This window comes from Vulpes lagopus, chromosome 2, assembly GCF_018345385.1.
Source record: "Vulpes lagopus strain Blue_001 chromosome 2, ASM1834538v1, whole genome shotgun sequence".
Classification (NCBI taxonomy): Eukaryota; Metazoa; Chordata; class Mammalia; order Carnivora; family Canidae; genus Vulpes; species Vulpes lagopus.
In genome coordinates, this window is record NC_054825.1 from 157,416,761 (window position 1) to 157,438,682 (window position 21,922).

General features: G+C 45.0%; 1 protein-coding gene across 1 annotated transcript; it reads right to left on the reverse strand.

The window, feature by feature from the left end:
• Positions 1-14,391: 14,391 nt before the first annotated feature.
• LOC121484168 (zinc finger protein OZF-like) lies at positions 14,392-21,340 on the reverse strand. The gene is made up of 3 exons (XM_041743020.1): positions 21,136-21,340; positions 17,318-17,444; positions 14,392-16,083 (listed from the first exon to the last, which is right to left on the reverse strand). The coding sequence occupies exons 1-3, from the start codon at positions 21,166-21,168 to the stop codon at positions 14,597-14,599; spliced, it is 1,647 nt and encodes a 548-aa protein (XP_041598954.1). The 5' UTR covers positions 21,169-21,340; the 3' UTR covers positions 14,392-14,596.
• Positions 21,341-21,922: the final 582 nt, after the last annotated feature.

The window sequence follows — 21,922 nt, forward strand, 5'->3', positions numbered from 1 at the left end:
GTATACTGTGCCTACTGTCCCCAGTGGGAGCTATTTCAAGGACACGGCCTTAGGGGAATATAGTGTTGTTGAGACCATCTGGATGGTATATATGACTGAACCCAGTCAAGATTTGGTGGATGGGTAAGGAGATCTACTCCTCTGGTGGCATCCAAGCCTCATATATTATTTCCCTTGCTTATTAAACCTGCCATCTACCCATCTGGGTGGCCTTACCCTTTGGTTTGGTCTCTTCCTGGCCTCTGTATATAGGGGCTCATTTCAGATTATACCCAGGAAGCTCCCAAGGAGCTTGCAAATTGATATTTGCCCAAGCCCAACTGATTTTTGGCAAATATGCAAAGCAATTCACAGAGGAAAGATGGCTTCTCCATAAAATGGGATTAGGGCCATCAGACATCAACAGGAAAACATGCAAGCAAGCAACCAACCAAAAACCCTCTTGACCTAAACACTCAGCCTCCTACACACAAACATAATCTCAAAAATGGATATTGCAATGCAATATGTATTGAAATGTAAAACTAGAACACACTTAGAGAGAAAAGTTCTAAGAAAAATTTGTGATATAGGGTCAGGCAAAGAGATTATAACACTTGCCGTAAGAAGATGATCCATAAAAAGAATGGAGACAGAGGAAGTCATCAAAATTAAAAGGCTATATAAAACATCTTTGAGGAGGACAAAACAACAAAGTACAGAGGCTGTGAAAAAATTTATAAATCAAACATTCACTAGGAATGTGTAAAAACTCTCAAAACACACCAATATTTTCTTTTCTTTTTTTTTTTCACACCAATATTTTCTTAAACAAAAAACCCCTTCAAATGCAAAATGGACAAAAGACACAGAACAGACATTTCACCTGAGAGGAAGAGATCCAGTTGGATGACAAATGAGCACATGAAAAAATGCGAGCTGTTTCCAGGGAATGCAAATAAAAATCATAGCAAGATATCAGGACACATCCATCAGGATGTCTTAAACAAAATGGGGGAACAGTATCAAAACGCTGGTGAGGTTGTACAGATATTGTGTCACTCATGCATCACTGGTGATGTAAAATGGTACAGCTGCTCTGGAAAACAGTGTTGCAGTTTTGAACACACAACAAAAACAAAAACTACAAACTTATTAGTGTCTTACAACCCAGAATCTCAACCTCTGGGCTTCGATCCCAGACAAATGAAAACAGATTATGCAGTAAAGGGTTGCCTGAGCAGGTCTGGGATATTCAGAACCTACACATTCCAATGAATCATCTGATCTCTTCTGGCTCCTGGGAGGAAACCTCTAAACTGTTGGAATGTCATGCCTAGTGACTGTCTTGTTTAGCTGGGATCTTGGGTACTTAAGGCTAATAATGTGATTTTATGGTGGTGGCCCCGGGCCATGTATCAGTTTGACCTCCAGGAGGTCAGCTTCTGTGGAGTCCTAGAGGTCCTTCTAGGAAGTGAGGCATCAAACCCAAGGCTGGTCTGGAGGACTCCATCTCTGGGCCTGACAACACATATTCACAGAAAATCCTGGACATGAATGTTATTAGCAGCTCTGTTCACCACAGCCCTGAACCGGCAACAACCCTGATGTCCTTCAGGATCATGTGGTTAAACAAATAGTTGTGGGGAGTAGTCACAGAAATGGAAATAAATGTTTGGGTATACATATCAAGGGAAGAAACAGGCAGGACTAGGCAATGGATTATCTATGGTATGGGAAGATACAGGATAAAGAAACACTTCCAGAGTATGGAACAGGGTCACTAGGTAAATAGTACTAAAAGCCATTCATATGGGAAATCTGGGACAGCCAAGGCAAGGAAGGAAGAAGGCCATGATTTTATAACTGAACCATTTTTAATATGGTGTGTTATGACGCATTCAATTCAGAAACCCAGTCAGGTGGTTGTATATTCAAATCTGAATGGAGATGGAATCTGGGGTTTAGAGAGTTCATTATTAATGTCTTACAAATGGACTGGATCACCTAGAGATTGCTTTTAAAAAATAAATAACAATGACAGATTCTGGTAAGGCCCTGGGTTGAGCTATGGATGCACTTTAAATTTTAACACCCAGGCAGAGGAGCCTATGCCAGCAAACAGTGCTACGGAGGGGCATCAAGAAAGGCAGGAATTAAAGGAGAAGCTTTTGGTTGTCAAGAGCCAGCGATGAGAGTGTCCTAAGGAAAAATAAGATGAGTGGGCCATTTACCTGGACTCTTCTGAAGGAAACCAGAACGTAACACTCCAAAAAGGTGCCTCTTTGGCACATGGAGTCTTTCATATTCATGAGCCTTAAGATATAGAAGATGCAAGAAGCATGCTCTGAAAAGATGCCCTTCATGTACCACAAAGGAGGAAGAAATCATTAGTCACCAGAGATAGCAGATGGATGCAGGAACTGGGGTAAGCAATCCATACCAACAAACCTTATTAAACTAGCCTCTATCTTTCACTTCTTCACCATGAACTACCCCAACCCTTTGTCTTGTCAGATCTTCACAAATTTATTGATTATTTGTCTTGAAGGTATAAATATTTCCTGCTCTGGTCACTTCTTCAGGTTTTCATTCTCTTCTGAAGGCTCCCTCCTGTGTACCTTAACACTTAACAAAATGTGTATGCTTTTCTCCTATTAATGTCTTAAGTCATTTCCTATCTTAGGTCCAACCAGAGTCTAAGAGGGCAGAGGAGACGTTTTCCTCTCCTACAGGTGCTAGAATGTCCAGTAATCTGGTAAATAGGAAGTGGACATTAGATGTTCGCCACAGAACTCATTGGTGTCTATGGCAAGAGAAAGCAGTTTTTGGAGCAATCTGGTGGATGACTTGAGTGTAGTGAAGAACGGATGTCAGGTGAAGAGGTTGAAGGAGCCATGCTGAAAAGGCAAGTAGTCACAGAGGTTTGACTTTGAATTGGCTCAGACAAATTGGGATCTCAAAGAGGAACAGCTATGTGGTAGTACTGGAATTTTTAAAAAGATTTATCTATTTATTTTAGAGAGAGGGTGAGGACATGGATCAAGTGGCAGAAGGAGAGGGAGAGACAGAATCTTAAACAGACTCTGTACCAATCAGGGAGCCTGATGCAAGGGCTTGACCTCATGATCCTGAGATTACAACCTGGGCCAAAACCAAGAGTTGGACATGCAACCAACTGAGCCACCCAGCTGTCTCTGGAATAATTTTTAAAAAACCCATAGGTTTGGGCAGCCCAGGTAGCTCAGCGGTTTAGCACTGCATTCAGCCCAGGGCCTGATCCTGGAGACCTGGGATCGAGTCCCACGTCAGACTTCCTGCATGGAGCCTGCTTCTCCCTCTGCCTGTGTCTCTGTCTCTCTCTCTCTCTCTCTCTCTGTGTCTCTCATGAATGAATGAATGAATGAATGAATAAATAAATCTTTTAAAAAAACACATAGGTTTTATTATGGGTGTGTTTTTTTATTTTTTAAAAGATTTTATTTACTTATTCATGAGAGTCACAGAGAGAGGCAGAGAGAGAGGCAGAGACAGGAGAAGCAGGCTTCATGTAAGGAGCCTGATATGGGACTCGAACCCAGGGCTCTGGGATCACACCCCAAGCTGAAGGCAGACACTCAACCACTAAGCCACACAGGCATCCTTTTGTTTTTTTTAAAAAAGAAATATTTTATTTATTTATTCATGAGACACACACACACACAGAGGCAGAGACATAGGCATAGGAAGAAGCAGGCTCCATGTAGGGAGCCCAATGCAGGAATTGATCCCAGGACCCTGGGATTATGCCTTGAGCTGAAGCCAGATGCTCAACTACTGAGCCACCCAAGTGTCCCTGTGTGTGTGTTTTAAAGAACAGTTTTGGGTTTCTAGCAAAACTGAGCAGAGAGTACAGAGATCTCCCATATGCTCTCTGCTCTGCCTTCACTGCTCCCTGCCCACCAAATACACACACACACACACACACACACACACACACAGGCACTCAGAGCCCCATCCCACCCCCCCATTAGCCTATCAACATCCTCCACCAGAACAATGTGTTGGTTCCTCCTGAAGGACATCTTGGTTGCTTCCAACCAAGTTCTGGCAGTTATGAATAAAGTTATAAACATTGGTGCGCAGGTTTCTGTGTGAACATACTTTTTTGACTCATTCGGGGTCAATAAATACCAATTTATTGCTGGATCCTTTATTTATGAGGCTTGTTTTATTTTGTTTTTTGTTTTTTTTTTTTAATTTTTTTAAATTTATTTATGATAGTCACAGAGAGAGAGAGAGGCAGAGACACAGGCGGAGGGAGAAGCAGGCTCCTTGCACCGGGAGCCTGATGTGGGACTCGATCCCGGGTCTCCAGGATCGCGCCCTGGGCCAAAGGCAGGCGCCAAACCGCTGCGCCACCCAGGGATCCCCGAGGATGTTTTATTTTGAAAGACACTGTAATAAAGGACTAGTACCTAAAATCTATGAAGAACTTACCAACTCAACACCCAAAGAACAAATAACTCAATCAAGGGGGCAGAAGACATGAAAAGACATTTCTCCAAAGGAGACATACACATGGCCGACAAACACATGAAAAAATGCTCAACATCACTCAGCATCAGGGAAATATAAATCAAAACCACAATGAGATATCACCTCACACTACTTAGAATGTCTAAAATCAACAAACAGGAAATGACAGATGTTGGTCAGGATGAAGAGAAAGGGGAACCCTCTCATACTGTTGATGGGAATGCAAGCTGGTTCAGCCACTCTGGAAAACAGTATAGAGGTTCCTCAAAAAAAAAGTTGAAAATAGAGCTACCCTATGACCTAGCAATTGCACTACTGGAGATTTACTCCAAAGATACAAATATAGTGATTCAAAGGGCTGTACAGAATTTTCTTATTCTCAGCTTCCTGTCCTTGACAGGAATGTCACTCTCCTTCTGACATAAGGAAGACAATTTCCCATGGAACTCAGGGTCCTGTGATGGAGTCTCACTTTGGGCTCCCTGGTCTGTGAGGAGCTTGCCTCTCCCTCTGCCTCTGCCTCCCTTTCTCTCTCATGAATAAATAAAATCTTAAAGAAACAAAACAAAATACTGCAGAGCAACTAAAGCTGCTGTCAAATCTTCCATCAAGGTCCACGTACTTAGGCTGTGTGTGACCCCAAGGATGAAAAGAAAATTGGTGAGGGGGTAGGGAAGACTTCTTTGGTGTTATGTCTACATTCAGCAGGTGTAGGGAAAAGAAAAATGATGTTCCTTCTATTACCCTTCTGTGTTTTTGGCTGAGGTCCATGTAACAGAAAGACAGATTAGAGGGAGGGAAGGAGGAAGGGGGAGAAAGAAAGAGAGAGGGAGGGAGGGAGGGAGGGAGGGAGGGAGGGAGGGAGGAGAGAGAGAGAGAGAGAGAGAGAGAGAGAGAGAGAGAGAGAGGAAGTTTAGTAGGCCATGCAGTGCACATCTCCAGGAGAAACTTAAACCAGAAGTAACTCAAAATGGTGGCTCAAAATTCCAGCTTCTATAGCATCAACAAAGAACAATTAAGTTGTAGAGAAATGTTAAAAGAAAAGCAGCTTTAGGGTTCCCAGGTTGGCATTTTTTTAAAAGATTTTATTTATGTATTCATAGAGATGCAGAGAGAGAGAGAGAGAGGCAGAGACACAGGCAGAGGGAGAAGCAGGCTCCATGCAGAGAGCCTGATGTGGGACTCGATCCCAGGACTCCAGGATCATGCCCCGGGCTGCAGGCGGTGCTAAACAGCTGCGCCACCCGGACTGCCCCCAGGTTGGCATTTGTGAGAAGGGAAATATATGGGAGGAGACTAATGTAGTAAGGTTTTGAGTATAGGTTTCTCTGGTGCTTTCTCTAGGCTGATAACAATATCTTCTTTCTTCCGGGTCCAGAGAGGGTACCTTTTTTTTTTTTTTTTTTAAAGATTCTATTTATTTATTTGAGAGAGACAGAGTGAGTGCATGAGTAGAGGGAGGGGGTAGAGGCAGAGCAGGGAGCCCACAGCGGAGCTGGATCCCAGGACCCCAAGATGATGACCTGAGCTCCACCAACTGAGACAGCCAGCTAGATTAATTTTTAAAAAAGATAGCTGAGGGATCCCTGGGTGGCGCAGCGGTTTGGCGCCTGCCTTTGGCCCAGGGCGCGATCCTGGAGACCCGGGATCGGATCCCGCATCGGGCTCCCGGTGCATGGAGCCTGCTTCTCCCTCCGCCTGTGTCTCTGCCACTCTCTCTCTCTCTGTGACTATCATGAATAAAAAAAAATAAAAAATAAAAAAAAAGATAGCTGAGCCAGTACACAGTTTATAAACATACATCTCTATAAATTATTACAAAATTTAAGTTACTATAAGTGCTGGAAAGTCAACTAGGTGAATATGATAAAGTATAACCAGTGTACTTGACCTAGCCTGAAGGCTCAAGGAAACAATTCTTGAGAATATATTTTTTATGTCTGGAATAAATATTGTGCAATAATATACAAAATGTAGAGTGTTGGGAAGAGTATTCCAAAATGAGAAAGTGCCTGAGAAAGAATGGTGCTAGGAAGCCATGTGAAGATTCTAGAAACAGAAAGGTCCAGATGGAATGAAGGATACTTCATGTGCACATTATCAAGCATCCTTTGTAAATGTTTCAAAGCATTTTTAGTTCTTTTATTTTTTAGACATTTTCTTTTTATTTTTTTAAATTTTATTTATTTATGATAGTCACACACACACACACAGAGAGAGAGAGAGAGAGAGAGAGAGAGGCAGAGACACAGGCAGAGGGAGAAGCAGGCTCCACGCAGGGAGCCCGATGTGGGACTCAATCCTGGGTCTCCAGGATCACACTCTGGGCTGCAGGCGGCACTAAACCACTGAGCCACAGGGGCTGCCCTCTTTTTTTTTTATTTTTTTAAAGATTTTATTTATTTATTCATAAGAGAGAGAGAGAGAGAGAGAGAGAGAGAGAGAGAGAGAGGCAGAGACACAGGCAGAGAGAATCAGGCTCCATGCAGGGAGCCCAATGTGGGACTCAATCCCTGGACTCCAGGATCATGCCCTGGGCCAAAGGCAGGCACTCAACTGCTGAGCCACCCAGGCATCCCTAAACATTAAAGTTTCATTAATCTTGACATATTTTAAAGTCAGGCCTACTGGACTCTTTCCAACCATGTTTTTGCATCTCTTGGCTCAATCAGAAGATAGATTGATTCCTGGAGAGTGTATGCACAGGAGAAGAATGACTTAGCAAACTTCTTCTACTTGGGATTTGGGAGGTCTTTGACAATGCGACAGATTTTAACATAACCAGGTTGATGTCCATTTTCAGGAATGTCTCCTCTATAAGGAAGTTACAAACTCAAGGGACATGGAGGCATTTCAGCCAATTCAGAATACTGTAGAGGGAAGGAAAAGAAAGGAAAGCAGGGGTAAAAGTAGGACAAAGAGGGAGAGATTTAGGAGGATTCACCAGTGAGGAAGGTTTGCGCTTATCATAAATTACCTAATGCCAGAGTTCCTAAGTGGCCCCTGCAATATTGTTTATTTGCAGGACAAAAAGGAAATAAAATTCTGATTAATTGATGACCCTCTTTCTATACTTGATATGGAGAGGCTCCAAAGCAGTTTACACTCAAACTTGCCTCCCTGAAAGATGTTTAGATAAGGGTACATTCTTAGATCCATTGCCAAAATGTCAATAACCTAGGATGAAAAGTGAAAGGCAACAAGTAAACTTAACACTATTGCTAATAAATCCTTGTAAAAAAGTCACAGTCAAAATTATTTTAAATCAATTTACAACATATATTTTGAGGACAATATCTAAGAGCTATGGAGAATAGATGAACCAACCAATGAGAACTTTCAAGGGCTTTTTATTCAGACCTTGCTGCAACAAGGTTGTCAGGACCCATCACTTGCATTTCGGCAGATTGGTAAAGTTTAAAAAGGTAAGACTTCAGGTATGCCTTGATTGGGAAGCTGTAGGTGGGCTAAATAGAATATGCATCCTACATGTTTGGTTAAGGGTACATAATTGGTCTTCTCTGGTCGGTATTATGTTGCAAACAAAAATGAAGGAATTTGTCCATCATTAATTATGTCCTGGCTCTTTGACACCATTGTTACTGGGGTCATCCTTTGGCGTCCTGAATTGTTGTTAGGTATAGTGGTATAATTTCCTATAGGTTTCACTTCTAGATAGCTGACATCTCAGGCTGGTCATATAGATAATGAGTTGGTTTTCTGTGCTGGTTACCAGCAACTGTGGGTCTGAGTTCTATTTATCTATGTGGTCTGGCAATTGTCTGTTTCCATATTCTCTCAGTCCCACTCTGGTCTTTCACTTCAGAGAAGTTGCCCAATTTGGGGAAAATGCGAGATTCAAATCTTCACTGCTTAGAGATTGTTCGTCTTCATAATGGTATTGCAAGATTGGCTTAACCTTTTTATTGCTGCATCATCATGGTGATCATCTGACAACAGTGCATTTGCACAGAAGCATTTAAGACTCTGGTCAAGCAGACTAGTATCATGATCACTAGGACAAAAGCAAGCAGTTAATAGTCCCTTGTCTGTTTCATAGATCCAAGTACAAAAAAGTATTAGCAATGGCACAGATTCCACCATGACTAGTCAACAAGAAATCTAGAGCAATGAGACTGTCCATCACTACTTGTGTCAATGAGTTGAGATAAATGTTTACTACATCTAGAGCAGAAGTGGTGTCATTTAAAACTTCTGCCAAGGCTAGTGATAGATTTATTGGTCTTTTTTAAAAGATTTTATTTATTTATTCATGAGAGACACACAGAGGCAGAGATAGGCAGAGGGAGAAGCAGGCTCCCTCCAGGGAGCCTGATGCGGAACTCAATTTCAGGACCCCAGGATCACGACCTGAGCCAAAGGCAGATGCTCAACCACTGAGCCACCAAGGTGTCCTAGGCTTATTAGTTTTTTCCATTTGTAGGATTCCCACTGATGGCAACACTGCTCACATTGTTCATATAAATAATGAATTAGTAATTGCCTCAGTGTGCTGAATAATAGAATAGACCTCATTTTGGAAATTACATGAGTTGGATTTCCAACGTTGGTGATTTACAGAACTAGGGTCCTTCATGTATGGACAAGTCTCAGGATATCATTCCTACAGTACACGAGGTGGTAGTCTGAATCCTACGGGTCCTGGCCACAAAAGAAGTGATTATCTGTCATGGGCACATAGACATCTGAGAACAAAGGATTTCATGACATATGGTCAGAACTAGGCGCTTACATGACTGTGTTACATTTTTGGATCTCTATCATTCTCTTCCAGGTATTAAGTATTGGGCACATTGCTCTATGAAGATTGTTGAAATCAAACTTAGAATCACCTGGGGTCTGATAAATAGATTGAAGTAATCAGTTCTTTTTCTGGGAGAGAAGGACACTAGCAACGTCACACATTGATTTATGTTAAGATTAACCTTCATGTCTGTTCATGTGGAAATGTCATCTGATGTAATTCCCTATAGTCTCATTTGATGCAACCTGCATGGCCCAGAGGTTTTATTATGGCAGGCTGGTGATGAATGGCATATCCAGCAGTAAGACTGAGGGCAGTGGCTACTGTTAGGGATAATCTAATAAAGGTGTTAGAATGAGTATGTTCTGACCTAACTTAACCTTATAATAGGAGAAGAACGAATAAAAGGGCCATTAGTGGTGATGACAAGGGGTCTGTGGAAAATGAGAAGAGGAACAATTATAGGCAGGCAGATTAAAAAACCAAAACAGTAATTTATTAGATGTCTTGCTCTGAGATATTGAGTGGAAGCTGGCATCTGTTTGTTCCGAAAGTCTTGGGTCACCTGTCTGCTTTTGAAGATCAGCTTAGAATCCTGTTTGCAGTCTTGGATTGGAGGAGACTTCCAACTGTGTGGAATTCCAAATTTCTTATTTGTGAAACATGAACCAGAGTGATATCCTGGAGTTTCACTGCTCTATTTGTTGTGAATAGCACCTGGTAGATTCCTTCCAATGAGACTTAAGAGCAGTTACTCTCTGAGGTCTATTCCAATAAATGCAATCTACTAGGTGAAGATCATAAAAAAGCTCTTTAAAACATATTTTCAGGAGGTGGCCTTAATCAGTTCGTGATAGCACTAGATATAGTATGTGAATACCTGGTAATATTTTGCCATGTCTGCATGTAGCGGAGCAGCGACTAGTATTAGAAATGAAATCCCTCGACACATGCATGGGTCTTCCACATTAGTAATTCATAGGAGGATAACTGAATGAGTGGACTACACGGCCATAGGTCTAGAGGGAACACTTTTGGCCAAGGAAGCTCAAAGGTTTCTGAAAGTTTTGCTGATGTTAATAATGCCAGTGGTCTGTTCAACTTTTCTAGATTTTGAGTGATAAAAAGAAGTGCTGTTTTTCAGTCAGGGCAACTGCCTTATAGAGTTCTTATATAAAGTTTCCCGTAAAATGTGTGACATGATCACTTGATGTAGATGTAAACATTGGGATGACCCAGGTTTGGAAACAAAATCAATCAGCTTTTCAGTGACTATAAGAGCTGTAGCTTTTCAGCAAAGAAATGCTTTAATCCATTCTGCAAATAGACATAAAATAACCAAAACATTTAAGTCCCATGGAGGGTAGAAAATCCATTTGAAAGTGTTCAAAGGGCCCTTGAGGTGTGGCCACCACTTATCCAGGTCTCCATGGTGATGTTTGCCTGGTCCAAGCCATGCAATCCCTATTTGCCACGCCAGTAGGGACCAGAGCTTCAGGAAGAGCCAGGTAGGAACCTCACCCACTCCCTTATGTCAACCTCAGCCCCTCCAAGTTCCCCTCAGGTATAAATATCCCAATACTGGCATGCCTGGGTGGCTCAGTGTTTGAGCATCTGCCTTCGGCTCAGGGCCATCTGCCTTCAGATTCCCAGATTCAGGTCCCGCATCGGGCTCCTTGCATAGCCTGGTTCTCCTCCCTCTGCCTATGTCTCTGCCTCTCTGTGTCTCTCATGAATAAATAAATAAAACCTTAAAAAAATAAATATCCCAACACTCTCCCCCAGTGGTCTTTTGTCCCCCTCTCCAAAGGCACTGGTGCACTGGCTCCCCACCCTTAGGACAATCATCACTCTTCAAAGACTCTCCATCTGAGCCCCTTTCCTAGGCCATGAGTTCTTTACACCCTCAAATAGCCCCACAGGCAGGTTTGCTCATCATCTCCATTTTATACAGCTGGAAGCTAAACCCAGGCAGGGCAGAAAGCTTCTCTTTGTGATCTGCAGTGAAAGGTGGGGATGGAGGAATCAATCCCAAGCCCATTCTTCTTTCTGGGTTCCAAGTACTCTAAGGATCCCAATCAGCTTCCTCCCTCTGTCCCTAGGCACCCTGCAGACCCTCTCCTTCCTAGATGCTGATGGCCCCCATAAGACTTTGCTAAGGCCACCATAACACATTACTTCAGACTGGGTGGCTTTAACAACAGAAATGTATTTTCTTACAAATTCGGAGGCTTCATGGCTGAGATCAGGGTGTCAGCAGCACTAATTTCTCCTGAGACCTCTCTCCTTGGCTTGTGGGTGGGCATTTTCTCCTTGTCTTTTTTTTTTTTTTAAGATTTTATTTATTTATTTATTCATGAAAGAGAGAGAAAGAGAGGTGCAGAGACACAGGCAGAGGGAGAAGCAGGCTCCATGTGGCCCGAAGTGGGACTCAATCCTGGGACTCCAGGATCACGCCCTGGGCTGAAGGCAGGTGCTAAACCACTGAGCCACCCAGGTGTCCCTCTCCCAGTGTCTTCACATGGACTTTCCCCTGTATGTCTGTGTACTAATTTCCTCTTAAGGACACTAATCACACTGGATTAGTGTCCACAGAATTGCCAGAATTTTTACTTAAAAAAAACCCCCCTATTTCTAAATACAATGACATTCTAAGGTACTAGAGATTAGAACTTCAACATGTGAATTTGGGAACATACAATTCAGCCCATAATGAACATCTTTTCATAGGGAACTAACAGGGAGGAGTTTTCACGATGATATCCTCGTTTAACAGTCCTCAAATCACAGCCCTGTAGTTCAGGCATTGCATTCTGAGGTTAAATTAACACAAGAGAAATGAAACATATCCATATGAAGAATCGTAAATATCTATACAACTGTTTGATAAAGCCCAAAACTAGAAACAACTCAAATATCTGAAAAGGATGTATAGTGGTTTATCCATTGAACATTACATTTCTTGACATTAAAAGAATGAACTAATTATATAGACCCATCAACAAATCTCAAAATAAATATACCAGATGAGGACACCCAGGGAAAAAAAGAACTAAACATTTTATTTTTCAATCATGTAAAATTACAGAAAATACATATGAACCATAGAAGAAAGTAAAGCCACATTTTCCTGGAGGGCAGAGAAAAAGAGATAATTAAAGGGCATGAGTGAATATGGAGTGACATACACACATTGTTGACTGTGAAGGTGGTTTTATGGGTTTACATGAATGTCAAAACTCATCAAATGATAGTTTAAATATGGACAATTTATTAACTATACCAAGAAGACATTAACAGAATTATAAAAAAAATTCTTTGGTTTCAAAAAATAAAGTTTGGCAAACCTATATTGACCCTACCATATCCCTTATAATGCCGAGGTCAGCACCTTGGCAGCAAATACAGGGGAGTAATGAAACCCATTTCCACATGAGTCCTCAAGAATTCAGGCTGGGTAACAAAGCCTGCACTGTTGGACTCAGATCTTCCTTCTACCTTTGTTTTCCTTCCTGTGCAGCAATGGCCTGATGGTGAACAATGCAGATAAGCTACAGGAATCTGTAAAACTCTTAGTTTTTTTGTGGGGGGAGCAGGGGAAGAGCGCACATGTGAGAGTGTGAATGAGGAGGCAGGGAGCGCACAGGGAGGAGAGAGAATCCCAAGCAGGCTCCATACTGAGACTTGATCTGTACATAGAGCTTGATCTCACAACCCTGAATCATGACCCAAGTGGAAACCAAGAGCCAGCCGCTTAGCCAACTGAGCCCCCCACCCCCCAGATTATTTCCTGACAAGTCCCTCAACTACAAAGACTCACAGCTCAGGAGAATCTGAGAACTGGACCTGCTCATCTTTCACAGCCATACTGACTGAAACAAGCAAATGCCTATTTATTTATTTATTTATTTATTTATTCATTCATTCATTCATTCATTTATGAGAGACACAGAGAGAGGCAGAGACACAGGTAGAGGGAGAAGCAGGCTCCATGCAGGGAGCCCAATGTGGGACTCAATCCGGGGACTCCAGGATCATGCCCTGGGCCGAAGGCAGGTGCTAAACCGCTGAGCCACCCGGGCTGCCCACAAGTGCCCTTTTAAAAAAGGCACATTTCAACCAGTTTGGTGCAGTCTCCTGTACTCTCTATTCATCTATTATTTGCATACAATTAGGATTCCTCCTATAATCTTTCAGCCACTGACACCACCACACAGAATTCTGGACATTGGTGTCTATCACTCCTCTGCAGGACCTGGGAACAGATTTCTTCCTCAGTGCTGAGCACAATGCCATATTCCCAGCAAACCAAAGAACAATTTTATGTTGTTCCCAGAAGTACTGGAGGTTGTCACCATTGCACACCTTCAGGGGGAGCTCTGACACCACAAAATGTCCTGCCACCCAGGCTACAATTTAACCATAAAATCCTATGTAATTTCCTTTGAGGCATGGGGCAACAACACAAACAAGAGCCAAACCAGAGAGAGGACTACCACTCTTCCAGCCCTCTGATGCACACAAACATTGGGGTGCTCACAGGAGCTGTTTCTCCTGTCGTTCTGTTGCTCCAAAACCATCCCATAAAGTGAATAACTCTCAAGATAAAGGTGACTTAAACAATAAGGGCTTTGTTATAGCACAAATCAGATTAATGGAGGAAGGCTGTTCCTGGGTTGGTAACTTGGGGGCTAGAAATGCCATCACAAGAGTCACCAGACCAATAATATCCCTAAAAAAGGTGACTTTTCAGGTCATCAGCAGAACTCAGATGGAGTCCTCTGGACCACAACTGGACCATCCATGCCTTAACTAATCAGAGAGAAAGGAATGAGTACTCTGGCTTCCCACACGTTTACCAGTGAATGGGCAAATACCAAGTTAACTTCCCTGAACAGGTCAGGGTAGATAAATGATGCACGTGTGGACATCTGCAGGTGGTAGAGGTAAACGGGTGCTGCTACAGAACCAACAGTAATAAAAATCTGACACAGGACTATGCTCAAATGTGATGCAGCTCCTAATACCTGGAATTTTTTTTTTTAAGATTTGATTTATTTATTCTTGAGACACAGAGAGAGAGAGGCAGGGACACAGGCAGAGGGAGAAGCAGGCTCCATGCAGGGAGCCCCATGTGGGATTTGATCCCAGGACCCCAGGATCACACCCTGAGCCGAAGGCAGACGCTTAAGCACTGAGCCACCCAGGTGTCCCCATACCTGGAATTTATTTTGATGTTTGGATGTATGAGACTCAATTTAGGCAGATGGCACCCTCAAAAGAGATCTCCTTGAGTGTTGTTATACTGAACAAGGAAATACATTTGCTACACATCTAAGTTGTTTTTCCCATGTGAATTTTGTGGTAATCAATGAGGTAATAAGGCCTTTGGCTAATGGCTTTCTCATTCAAGACATTTATGATGCCCAAACCAGTATGAATTCTCTGGTGTCGAGTGAGGCCAGAGCTTTTACTAAAAGATTTCCCACACTGGTTACACTTATAAGGCCTTTCTCCAGTGTGAACTCTCCGATGGTCACTGAAGTTGGAGCTTCGTCTAAAGGACTTCCCACACTCACTGCACTCATATGGCCTTTCTCCAGTGTGAACTCTATGGTGTTTAAGGAGTGCAGAGCTTTGGCTAAAAGATTTTCCACATTTGCTGCACTCATAAGGCCTTTCTCCAGTGTGAACTCTCAGGTGTAGAACAAGGCTGCAATTCTGGCTAAAAGATTTCCTACATTCACTGCACTCATAAGGCTTTGATCCTGTGTGGACTTTCTGATGTTTTAAGAGACTGGAATTGTAGGTAAAGGACTTCCCACATTCATTGCACTCATAGGGCCGTTCTCCAGTATGAATGGTATGGTGCTGCAAGAGTGCAGAGCTTTGATTAAAGGACTTCCCACATTCACTGCACTCGTAAGGTTTTTCTCCAGTGTGAATTCTCTGATGTTGAATGAGGTTAGATCTTTGACTAAAGGATTTGCCACATTCTCCACACTCAAATGGCCTTTCTCCAGTGTGAACTTTCCGATGGTTATTGAGGCTGTAGCTCTGGCTAAAAGATTTCCCACATTCACCGCACTCATAAGGCCTTTCTCCAGTGTGAACTCTCCGATGCTGAAAGAGGTTGGAGCTTTGGCTAAAGGATTTCCCACATTCCCCACACTCATAAGGCCTTTCTCCTGTGTGAACTCTTTGGTGTTTAATAAGGCTTGAGTTATGGCTAAAAGATTTCCCACATTCACTGCACATGTAACATCTTTCTCCAGGGCGGACTCTCTGGTGATGGGTAAATGTGTGCTTGTGGCTGAAAGCTTCTGTGCAGTCTCCCCAGTGGTGTTGAGTCTTTCCCTTGGGGAAGGCCATCCTGCATTCAGTTCCACTGTTTGACTTCTCTCCAGTGTGTGTGGCTGGTTGCTGGAGGAATCCTGAGCTGGCCAGGAAGTCCTTTCCAACCTCCCCACAGATAAAGGGCTTCCCTGAAACTTGCAATCTGCAACTCTTGACTACCACTGAAGCTCTGCTTATGTTGCTTCCAAAGGGCTGATCTCTCACGTGCTGCTTTTTGTGATGAAGGTTTTCGCTGAAATAGAATCTTTTCCCATGTGTCCCACTGGTATACAGTTTCTCACTGAATTGTGTTTCCCAGTGCTCAGCCAAGTGAAAACTGTCTTTCAAGATTGGACCGCATACCTCATAGGGGTTGGCCTTCTGGGAAAGAAGACCTGTTTTGGGAATCCTGACCTGTGATATTCCTTCTACAGAAACGCTCTGCTCAGAAGAGGCCTTCTCATCCTCTGCTCCATGCTCACAACCTGAAAGCAGGAAATGCTGGTGAAGTGCACAGTGACTTTCATGGGTAGGCAGCTGGTACACAAGTGTGTCTAACAAACCCAGAAATGAGTCCACAAGACTGTTTACAGGATTTGAGGTTTGAATTCAGCAGCCTTGGGCCACTAATGATCACAAAACAGGGGTACAGGAGCATTTGTGAGGTGAAAGAAACACACTGGGGAGAGACAAGGTCTACACATAACTTTCAACAGGACCTAGTCTGCTGTGCAGAAGGATGTGTTCAGGCCCAGGAGAATTCAATAGTGAAAGAGAGGCCAGAGTTCAAGAATGTACGTACACGTCATGACACAATACATAGGAGCCAATGAGACGAGTACCCTAAATGGAGCAGTGACTAAAATGGTCCAGACGTGGAGTCCAGAGAGGTGCAGATTAGGCCTGGACAGGAAGTAAGAGTATAAGGAATGAACAGCAGTTGACTAGTCACCTAAGTGTGAAGAATGGGGAAGAAAAGGCAGATATGAAGTGTGGGGACCATTGTCATTACCAACAAAAGACCAGTCATGTGGGATGTTTCTGGTGTTATGTGTACACAGCCCTGTTCAGAGCCAGGCTTCCTCTGAGCCCATCTTGCTGCAGCTGGGTTCGTATCTAATGTGTGAACCACAATGGACTCTCCACCACAACCACAAGACAAGCAACTATGTGGTCCTGGGATGATGCAAGTATTAATAAGAGAAAGACTGGGGAGATAACTGAGCACTGGCCAAGAACAGCTCAGCACATGCAGCATACAGGAAAGAAAACTTCCAAGGAGGGTCTTGCAAGAACAAACTGTGGTCTATGTAACAGTGATGGTCAGTGATGGCAATTTATGGCACAAAAAGGAATGAGGATATGTCAGCCAGAGGAAGAGAGTAGAAAGTGGAACCTTTGGAGAAATTGGATACTCAGGTGCTTTGTAACTGAATGTCACCTGGAAGGGAGAAAGCACGAAAAGTGGGATCCCCTGGGCCAACTGGAACACTCCTGACCCCGGTTCCTTTTCTGAGAGGCTTAGGAGTAGCCGGTGTCAGGGCTGTTCAAGGAGTAGCAGTGCACACACATCTCAGCCCAGCCCAGCACACTGCCTACTTAAGGAAGTGGGGAAAGAAACAGAGACCATGATCATGATGGGAGGACAGACCTGCCCTTGGCAAAAAAGGAAAAGGGAGAGAATCGTTCAGGGCAGAAAGGTGGGGTTGAGGGTCTTACCCAAGGAGGTTATAAGTGCTAAGTTCTCCAGCATCACATCCTGGTACAGGTGTCTCTGAGCCTCATCAAGAAGATCCCATTCTTCCCAGGAGAAATACATGGCGATATCCTCAAAGGTCACAGTGCCCTGAAAGATGGAGACAGATGAAACCATAAGTAGCCTTTCCCTAAAAAATGGCAATCCATCCCCTCCGCACCTGCCCCTCACTCATCCTCCTCTTAAGTATCCAACACAGAAGAGAAACCAGGCCCCAGCAGCCGCTGATGCCGCTGTCTCCTCACATGCCCGTTGATCATAGGCACCGGCCATGAACAAGGCAGGTGGATAAAAAGGTATCAAACAAAGGTCTGGCACAGAGGCACTCACTCATTTCTTTTCTTTTCATTTTTTAAGATTTTATTTATTTATTTGACAGAGAAAGAGAGCATTGTAGGTAGAATAACAGTCACAGGGAAATGGAAAACCAGGCCCTCCGCGGAGCAGGGAGCCTGATGTGGGGCTGGATCCCAGGACCCTGGGATTGTAACCTGAGCCAGAGGCAGATGCTTCACTGACTGAGCCACCCAGGCACCCCACTCACTCCTTTCTGCTAAGCAATTCCCCTAGTATGGACAAACCATGCAATTCTCAATACCAGGGCCTGGGGCATCAGGCATACTCCCTCTACAAGTACACATCATTCTTTAGATTGCATATCTCCCACTTTTCCAGACACTGCCATATGCCCATGGCTACCACCAGCTTACTGCCCTGCATATCTTAGGCATCTCTTTGGCTTTACAATTATACATAACTGTACTTCAATCACCTCCTCTTCACCCCACTAGTGAGGATGGGATTGAGCGCTAGGTTTACAGGGATGGCCAAATATAGACACCTAACACTGGACAGATGAAATTGACAGCACTTTTCTAACCATACATATTCACAATGTGGGAGAGGAGGACGCCACAAGCCACATAGGGCCACATGGGGGTTCCACTCCGGGAAAGAGTGAACAGCTAATGGTTTTTAGACCCAAGCTTTGTAATATCAATAGAAAGAGGTACTCCTGTCTCCCCTGGGAAGATGCTGCTGACTTATCTTAGTAACTCCATGAGCAGGTAGGGAACTGAAACCAACTACAGAGGGATAAGCAGGAACTGCTTCAGATCCCTTTGGTAAAAATGCTGTTTGGTTAGGAGATCTTATTTCTGGGAGCAGAGATAGAGGAGAAGCAGCACTGTGGCCATTTGAGATCCTCAAGGTTTCTAGACATCAGTGCTGCACATAATATTGGGTCTTAATTTTAGACCTGGCTCTGAAACCTGACAACAGCATCCATAGGACTCTTTGCAAATTCAAATAGGACTGAATGCTACTGACTTCCCAGGATGCCCACTAGCAGTCACAGCCCTAAATCCTTCTACGAAGGCTTCACTTCTGGAGTCTGTTCCTTGCCTCAGACATGAGGATCTCGGAAAACCATGGCCCTATTCCACCATATGCTGCGCTTCGTGTCCGCCCCCCCCCCCCCCCCCCCCCCCCCCCGCCCAAAGCAATCACAACTTCCCTCATTCAAAGGCTAGCTTCATCAGTGGTCGACCCCAAGCCTTACTGACTCTCACAAATGACCACATTTGCCATTTGCCCTTGACCTTATCTTCCTGGCTGAATGAAACAGGGCCCCAACAAGTCCTCACAAGGCTCTGGTGACTGCATAGAGTGATGAATAAGCACCCACTTCAGTCTGCACGACATCTTGCCTCAGTTATCTCTTGCCTCCTTGTCCACCTCATTCATGCCCACCCTTGCCTTGGAAGCCTTGGCCAATATCCTATCCCTGACACTCCTTTCAGGGCCATTTACCTGCCTCACTTGTTTGTTTTTTTTTTTTTAAATTTTTATTTATTTATGATAGTCACACACAGAGAGAGAGAGAGGCAGAGACACAGGCAGAGGGAGAAGCAGGCTCCATGCACCGGGAGCCTGATGTGGGATTCGATCCCGGGTCTCCAGGTTTGTGCCCTGGGCCAAAGGCAGGCGCTAAACCGCTGCGCCACCCAGGGATCCCCTCACTTGTGTTTGTGAAGCTTCAACCCATCACCAAGGTACCTAGGCAAGAGGTCCAGTCCACAGTCCCCACTCTCCTGCACCTGGTCCCCTAGTAGGTTTACAATCATAACCTGACAATTACCCACCCCAATCTTGAACACTCTGAACCCTTACCCAGACTCCTGGATCTGTATACAACTGCCCCCACTATGCACCCATTCAGTGGTTTCTGAAACACCCCAGACTGTCAACATACCTCAATCAAAGCTCCTAACACCCCCTTCCCCACAAAGAGTATTACTTCTACTATATTCTTCATCTTAGATAATGGACCTTCCACTTCTACAGCTGCTCAGACCTAAAACACTGGGGTTATCCCTGAGTCCTGTATTTCACTCCTCCCTCATTAGAGAATCTAGTTGCCCCTTTTAAAACATGCATCTAGAATCCAACTACTTTTCTGAAACCACAACTCGGGTCCTTTAACTCTCACCTGAGCTTTGGCAGTAGCCTGATCTTCCTTCCTTGTTCTGTCTCACAGTCTGTTCTACACTCTGCAGTGAGGTGGGGTCTGGTAAGACCTTGTAAGATCACTTTCTGCCTCGAATTCACACCTCCCCATCACCTCCAAAAGACACACCCAACTGCTGAGTCATTCATCTTGACTCCTGTCCCCCTGCTCTTTGTTCCCACCTAAAAGGACACTTGTGGTTTTTTTCTTGTTTTAGACACACACACACAGAGAGAGAGAGAGGCAGAGACACAGGTAGAGGGAGAAGCACGCCCCCCGCAGGGAGCCCAATGTGGGACTGGATCCCGGGATCACGCCCTGGGCCAAAGGCAAACGCTCAACCACTGAGCCACTCAGGCATCCCAAAAGGACACCTGTGATTTTCTGCACACTCTCGGTTCAGTTACACCTCTAGGCATCTGCATATCTTGGAACCAGTTCCTGGTGCAACAGTTGCCAGAAATAGGAACATTTCTATATAAAGCCTGCCATGGACTTAGGACCCTGTGCTTGGGGTTTCCCCAGGACCCTCAGACCCAGGCCTGGGGGAATGGGGGAATGACACTTAAAAGCCCCAGGACACCATAATCCAGAGATCATGTGGGTGGTGACCAAGGCCAGTGAGTGGTTGCGACATTCTCCACCGACCTGTGTAATGGGAGCCCCTCTGCCGCAATGGGAACCTGTGCAGAGGCTGGCAGTGGGGGAAAGGGTGCAGGGTTTGTTGGGCTCATGTTTCCCGTCTCCTTCCCTGGCCCTGGAGTACAGGTGACTTCATATGGCTGAGCCTCAATGCTGTGTCCCCTCTTACTGACTGTGCCACCTGAACTAAGATCCAACCTCCCACGGCCTCAATGCCCTCTTCAAGGCCATCCGGTCTACTCTTCCATTGAACCGCCTTCGGGAAAAGTTTAAATCCCTAACGGAGACGGTGTCTCTCCTTTGGACAAAACCCCTCCTGGCATCCAGAGTCCTTACCCGAAGGTACCGCAACTCCGCCCGCCAGTTCTGACATGACCCCGCCTCACGCTCCCTGTTCCCTGACCTCAGAGTCCTCCCGCCTCAGGGCCCTCTGCAGCCTCTGCCTCAGCCCGCCCCTCCCCTGCAGGCCGCTCCCGCACGCCAGCGCGCTGGCGCTCAGAACGTGGGCCCCAGGCCACCGGCGCCTCCCTGTCCGGAACACCCGGGTCTGGGCCGCAGGGACGCGACCAGACGCCCGGTGCTCGGGCCTTGAGGGTCTGGGTGAGGAGGGCCCGGGGGACGAGCATTTACCTGCGCCGGGGCCCTGGGCGCGGCCGCCGCCATCGGACTCGGGGGGCGGGGCGGACGGACACCCGGGCTGGGGGGTCTCTGTCCTGGACCCTGTGCGGGGCAGTCTGGGCGGTGTCGCCGAGCCGTGGACCCCAGTCTGTGCGGCGGGGACAGCGCCTCCCTTAGCACCTTCTCGGTTAGTCACCCGGACCCTGAACCTGCACTCCAGAACATTAGCAGACGGACAGCTCTGAAATAGGCAAAAAGACCGCCAGGGGGATGAGGCCGGAAGTCCCACCTCGACGTTAGGCGCATATGCAGAAACGTTTCCTTTTCTTTACCTTCATAGGTCAGGGATGTAGTCCATCGACGTGCGCTCTTCTGGGTAATGTAGTTCGCAGACACACAGGACGAGGATAGGACACTCCCATTGACCTCTGGGAGGAAAGGCTACGCCCCCTAGAGGGCTCTGGCAACTGGGGTCTCACGTCCCAGGCCAGAAGGGCTTGGCTCTTCAGTCAATGATCCATACCCAGATTTCTGGAGAGTGGTTTAGAGACATTATTTCAGACTCCTTGATGCTCAGCCTGGTCCCAAACTAAAAATATTTTATATGCTCCCAAAACCTACAGATCGAAATGCACATATCATTCTATAGAGTCGTTTACATACAAAATGTGTTCCTGGAAGCAGAACCTAGGTAATGTCAAAGTCAAGTACACCCAGAAGCATTAGAGACAGTTTTGTTAGTCTGTGTGTGTTTGGTCAGGAACAAGGCAAAAATACTTCATATAGAGACATGACAGAG

What these genes read in the sequence shown, in the direction of transcription:
- LOC121484168 (XM_041743020.1), bottom strand. Translation starts at nt 21,168, where the DNA reads ATGGCGGCGGCCGCGCCCAGGGCCCCGGCGCAG. An exon ending in CGCCCAGGGCCCCGGCGCAG is followed by an intron (nt 17,445 to 21,135) that starts GTAAATGCTCGT and finishes TCCATCTTTCAG; the next exon opens with GGCACTGTGACCTTTGAGGA. An exon ending in AGCACTTATAACCTCCTTGG is followed by an intron (nt 16,084 to 17,317) that starts GTAAGACCCTCA and finishes TCCTGCTTTCAG; the next exon opens with GTTGTGAGCATGGAGCAGAG.